Consider the following 6,432-nt stretch of genomic DNA (forward strand, 5'->3'; position numbering starts at 1 on the left):
ATATCCTCATGGTCTCTATACTTTTTCTTGATTTATTTAGTGAGTGGTTTAATTCAAGATTAAGATGTTTAGTAACTTTAATTTGATTAATGTCAATGAAGTAGAGTCAAGGTTGTCAAAGCAAAGGTGAGAAAATTTTAGATAGCGTTAGGTTTTTTTCCTTCTTCCCCATAGTTGGATGGTGAAGAAAGAAGGTTTTCAAATCACCTAATCCTACCCATTTGTTAGATTTTTTTCAAGTTTCTTATGTCATGTAAACTCTTTTTTTTTCTTTTAAAAAAAGTAAATAATTAAATTAAGTAGCCCCTATGATTGTGATGGATATTGTGTAGGTTGCCTTCATCAATGGTCATGGAATATGCAGTTGGTTATAACCATCCAGAAATTATAGTGGCCATAAGTGGAAACATCAAGAAAGAGATGTTTTGCTCGTATGTTACTAATTAATTGTGCTTCCAATCATCTAATTAATGTAATCATTAGGCCATCAATATCTTCTGTTGAGAAGTCAGCAAAGAAGTTATGCATTAAATCCTAAATGTGGTACGTACACTAAATAGAGCAATTCCGTGCAAACCACCTTTTTAATATTTTTTTCCCATAGTTTGAGGGCTTTTTATGGAAGAAAAATTTAAGGTTATATGATGAAAGTGTCATAATCTTTTACATAATTGGTGTGTGTATATGTATACATACTTAAATTTTTTATCAAGTTACCAATTAATGGCTTTATATCATAGAAATGTACCTGTAAAAAATAAAGATGTACTGTACAATTACACCATATATAAGTGATATAATTGAGTAAATCCTTTTACATCATGAGTATATAAAATATAAACTCACGAATAAAAACCAAAAAGATTTTGAAGGACGCAACAACTAAATATTACTTACTAATTACTTACGTGGAAGAATATCGATCGACAGGATGCAGTCATTATAGGCATAATTATTAAACATTTAAAAATAGATAATTTTCTTGCTTTCATGTTACAAGAAAAATTTAACCGTTCTCTATTTCTATAATTTTCATAATTTACTTCTAGTGGTGCTTCTTAGTTGTGTAATACCACGAGTAATCATTTCTTAGGTCAGGCCTAGTCTTAATTAGAAAATAAACCCATATTTTGTCACACCTAATAGAATATTTATAAGTTTAAAAAAGAGTTCTGTAAAGTGAATTTTTTTTACTTCTTTCTAATAAATATAGAGAAGAAGGATTTGCAACTGCTATAATTTCTACTAAGAAAATTGCACTTGAAATGGATATCGAACCCGAATTTTATAAGAAACGTGTGATATATAGGAAGAAACAATTTGATGCGAATGTTGATAATGAAATTCCAAAATCTTTCGAAGAGTCCTTTAGAGTTGATTACTTTTATACATAATAGACAAGACTATTTTTTCACGTCAAAATAAATTTGAACAATTCGAAGCATATGAAAATATTTTTGGTTTTCTATTTGGCAGTAAAAACTAAGATCACTACATGTTGGAAATTTGAAAAAATATTGCTTTAATCTTGAATGTTCCTTAAAGCATAATAATCAATTTGATATTGATGGTTTATATTTATTTTCTGAATTAAAAATATTAAGGAAAATATTACAATTAGAAGATAATAGTTTAATTGATACACTTAATCAAATAAAAATAATTAATTCTTTTTCAAATGCCTAAATTGCTTATGGAATAATATTCATAACTCAAGTTACCGTTGCTTCAGCGGAAAAAAGTTTTCAAACTTAAAATTGATAAAATCTTATCTAAGAACAACACTGTCACAAGAAAGGTTAGGTGGATGCCCTATATTGTCAATTGAGAAATACTAAGAAAATTAAATAATTATGTATCTAAAAAAAGCTAAAAAAAAATAGACATCAAATCAATTTAAAAAAAATTAAAAAATTAAGGCCCCTCGCAAAGTTTGGCTTTAGGCCACAAAATTCATCGGGCCGCCTCTGCGTTCACTAAATGTATCTAAAGAAACTTTTGTGAAAGAAAAAGGGCATATATCACTTTTTAGTCCGTGACCGGAACAATTTAGATTAAGTAGTCTCAAAAGTGTAATAAATTTGTATATTTTTGGTATATAACATACAAAAATGCATATATAAAAAAAAATTCAATTTTTCAGTTATTATTTTAAAAGCGACTATAAGCTAAGTGTTATTTTTCCAGAGCTGCTTCCCTTGTTGTGCCGGGAGCTGATCGTGGCGAGAATACCTGAGGATAAGTTGCTAAAATAAACAGAATGGGAGGATCTCTGTTCAAATAATTCGAAGAGAAATGGTTGGCAACATGTAGGGAAATTTTTCCCCTCTTCAAAACAAGAAGAATAGCTAGTGAAAATATTAACCATTCTTTTGGGATATGGGAAGTGTTTGTTATATATCTGTATGAAATAAAAAGAGAAATCAGAGCTCAATTACGTCCACCACCTGTCATATTCTGTAGGGATAATGTGCTCCATGCAAATTGATTAAGCGTTGGTTTTCCTTTTGGAGTTTTACCCTCTATCATTTCCTTTTCATTTTTCTTTGTTTTTGCTATTTTTTTTTTTTTTTTTTTTTTTTTTTGCCTTAGCTTGAATTTTAACGTAGTTTCTATCAATACCATCAACAAAGGTTATTCGTTTCAACTATTCTTGGATTTAACCAAAGCATATTGATGGATAGTCATATACTCATATATGCCACCTCGCTGCAACTTCTACCCAATCAAAAAAAAAGGTTGAATGAAGCAAATAAAGAGAAAAATCCATACCTAAACCTTTCTCTAAGCCTAAGACAATCCAAGATTTAGAAAAATATTATACGGGAAAAAAGTAAAATATGAAAAAGGAATATTTACATTATAACAAAGTATACAACAACACGGATTTAAAAAAAAATAAAAAAAGAACTGTAAACTGATAACCTCTATTTCCAGGTACACATTCCCCCTCCCCACCCCCCCCCCAACAATTCCAGGTATACATTAGCAATGTCAACGTGTGTACACATGTCGGAGCCCCTCTCAACAATCAATCATATTACAACATAGTAACAACTACGTCTCAATCCCAAACAAGTTGAAATTGGCTATATAAATTCTCACTATCCATATATATCGCTCAAAAATCAATAATACTAATACACAAAACTTCAACTTAGTTCCAATCCCGACAACTATATCAAGAAATCTCATGCATGAAATGTTCCTCGAAAAAAAGTTCAGGCCAATTATATGAAGAAGTAATTCCTTCAGCTGCATTGGTGGAAGTACTGCTGGAATCTCCTTGATTATTATTGCTAATAGAAATTTCAGTCAAAGGTGGCAAACGACTTGAAGAAGCTGGAGAAGGAAGATTAATATTATTCAATGGGGAACTTGTTGAATCATTTCCTTGATCATAATTAAAATTGTGGCCATTAATATCACTTGTGTTAATAGTATTATTCAAATGTGTTTGGAAATTGAAAGGGACTTGTTGTGTGTCTGGAAAAGTTAAAGAAATATCTTGATTTTGGAGCAGTTGAGAGTCAGAGTTTTCATTGGAGAAAATTGTTTGATTTTCAACATGGGATAAGTTTAAAGAAGGCGTAGTACTTTCCTTAACAGAATTTGACAAATTAAATGTCCCAAAATCTCCAAGATTATATTGAGTGTTCGAGCTTGTGGATATTGGGTAATTATTGGAAGCTGATGAAGATTGGAATAGAAATTGCAAGTATTGAAGCTTAGCTAATTGGGCAGCTTCTGCTTGTAATCTTATAGCATGATCTTCTAGTGGATGATGCTGAAGTAAGTTTGCCAAAGCTATTATATTAGGTAAGCTTGCAAATAAATCAGTTCTTGGCCTGTGAGTCATTGGATCATATCCCATTTGAATCAGTTTCTTCTTTAAATGTGTGTTCCAGAAATTCTTGATCTCATTATCTGTTCTTCCTGGTAGGTGTGTCGCGATCGCAGACCATCTACAACAATAATATCACAAAATCATTAATGAATTTTTACAAACAAGGAAAAAGATGGAACATCTAATAAAGATCGATCGAATTGTAGTAAATTCAGTAAGGGGTTCAATATATAAAGAAGTAAACATAAGAAGAAATCAAGGGAACTCAACATCTACCGCATATACATAAAAAATATTTTTGACCAACAATATATAGTGTAATTTTTCAGTAAAAAGGGATTCAGATGAACCTCCTTCCCCAACCCTGACTCCGCCCATGGGGGTAATTAGAACAACAAAACTATGCTTGAATCCTTAACAAGTTGGAATCTATTATGTGAATTTTTAGTACTGTTCATGTTGCTCCATGCATGTAAGCTTATCCGGTCAATATTATATGAAATACGGTTAAATATAAAAATAAAAAAACTAGAAGTTCTCTATATATTCTACTGACATGACTAAGGACGTAAAAAATGACAACAAAATCCCGCATGGAAAGCGAAAGTAGAGGTCATGATGAAGTAGTGAAATAATTATTACTTATTTCCTAAGATGGAATGGAGATGAAGAATTGTTTGTTCTTCTTCTTCAGAGAATTTCCCTCTCTTGATATCAGGCCTCAAATAATTAGTCCATCTCAACCTGCAGCTCTTGCCACATCTATTAAGGCCTGTAGAATATGAAAACAACAAATGTTATCGTCGAAAATGATATTTGATATAAGAAAAGAAGAGAAAATTTAGAAGATGTGAAATGGAGTGTTAATTTTTTTTTTTTGGGGGGAATAATAACTAACCTGCAAGCTTAGGAAGAGCTCTCCAACTGCCATGGCCATGTTTGTCAATATAATCAATAAGTTTCTGATCTTCTTCAGGAGTCCATGGTCCTTTTTTAAGGCCATTTTCATCACAACAAGGAGACCTTCCCATTCTTGTCGAAGATTTTTTCTTTATAAGTTGTTGTTTCGTACTTCTTCTTGATGCTACCGAAGCTATGTTTGTAGTATTTATACAATTCTAAGTCTAGCTAGTTTCTTGTCCTTCATACATTTAACAACATTTGATTTGACTGTTATTTTCTTTTGTTAATTAATTGTATTCTTTAACTAATGCGGACTATAATAAGTAGACAAGGTACAATCTCTAAATTATTTATTTTTAGCATTATTAATCTAAGTTAGATATTTACTTGGTCAAAATTCTAGACAAGGTTTAGAGGAAACTGCCGACAGTAGATTGTTCTTTGTATTATCTAGTCCGTAGATTATGCTCCATGCATACCTAAATGGTACTGTAGATTTCTTGTTTTTCATTTCTTCACACGACTTTAATTTATATATGACGTTAATGCATCTTTAAAGGAAATTTTCTAAATAAAGAATAGTTTTAAGAATTGAACTATATATACATGTCCCAGCTCTTTCTCAAATGAAAACTGAAGGAATAAGTTTTTAGAAGCTCGTTAACCTAAGCAAGTTCACTAATGAAGACTGAAACAATGTACATGGTTAGAGTATTTTTATATAATGTAACCCGAAAATTAATTGTTCATGCCTTATATGGATATTTTCACGTGTACCCTTTGTACGGATAATACACATTGGTAGAAGTAATTAATGTACCGTATAGGCCAAACCAGTTAGGTTGGCCAATTACCTCCATAGATACTAATACAAAACTCGAGATTTTAATGACTGTAGAAATAATTAAAATAATGGATTAAACAATGATCAGGTGATGTGAAAATGGGACTAGGCGATTTGCAAGTCAAAAAAGACGCAACCATGCAACGAACAGAACGAGCTTTCCCTGCGTCATTTGCTTGCATGGTTTGAATGAAATTACTTTAATTAGTCAAAATTATTTTTGTGTGCAGAGTACAGACACCATAGCTAATTTTCCTTAAAATCCTAGTCTATTCCGCCATTTTATTTTATCCCATTTAATTTATTTTTCAATTGAATTGAGTGTATGCACACTCTAATGCTTGACTTGTTGATGTAACAGAGCTTACTTGTATAATTCAGCTAACCTTTTGATTTACGAAACTTGAGAAAACGTCTTTAGCTTGGTTTGGTTTCGGTGTTTAGGTGATCATCATGGTAATAAGTCAACATTAGGCTTGTTCTTAATTAGTGCCCCCCTTTTGTCCTATATTAGAGCCTGTTTGGCCAAACTTCTGGGAGGTTAAAAGTGTATAGGTCCAAATTTGGACGACCAAGGCCACTGGCAAATACGACAAGGGACGAGACCCTTATGACACAGCGTCCTTTGGTCGTTAAAGAACGCGACGACTGACATCGGTTAGAAAACGCACGATATTTGTAGTAGTGTAGGTGCAACAGGAGGCAGTAGGAATATACTCTTGGATATTCTTTATGTTATACCTTTTAAGGTTCAAGAAGGGGTTGTTTCTTATAAATAGAGGGAGAAGATTCTGTAAAAGGGGGGATCCACATACCATTTTGACTTTTGGCTAAGACC

At 31.8% G+C, this 6,432-nt stretch overlaps 1 protein-coding gene across 1 annotated transcript; it reads right to left on the bottom strand.

The window, feature by feature from the left end:
* Window positions 1-2,969: 2,969 nt before the first annotated feature.
* Window positions 2,970-4,912, bottom strand: LOC107802538 (transcription factor MYB93-like). The gene is made up of 3 exons (XM_016626054.2): window positions 4,746-4,912; window positions 4,490-4,619; window positions 2,970-3,965 (listed from the first exon to the last, which is right to left on the bottom strand). The coding sequence occupies exons 1-3, from the start codon at window positions 4,876-4,878 to the stop codon at window positions 3,182-3,184; spliced, it is 1,047 nt and encodes a 348-aa protein (XP_016481540.2). The 5' UTR covers window positions 4,879-4,912; the 3' UTR covers window positions 2,970-3,181.
* Between the last annotated feature and the right edge of the window lie 1,520 nt (window positions 4,913-6,432).

The sequence above is a fragment of the Nicotiana tabacum genome, chromosome 16 (genome assembly GCF_000715075.1).
Source record: "Nicotiana tabacum cultivar K326 chromosome 16, ASM71507v2, whole genome shotgun sequence".
NCBI lineage: Eukaryota > Viridiplantae > Streptophyta > Magnoliopsida > Solanales > Solanaceae > Nicotiana > Nicotiana tabacum.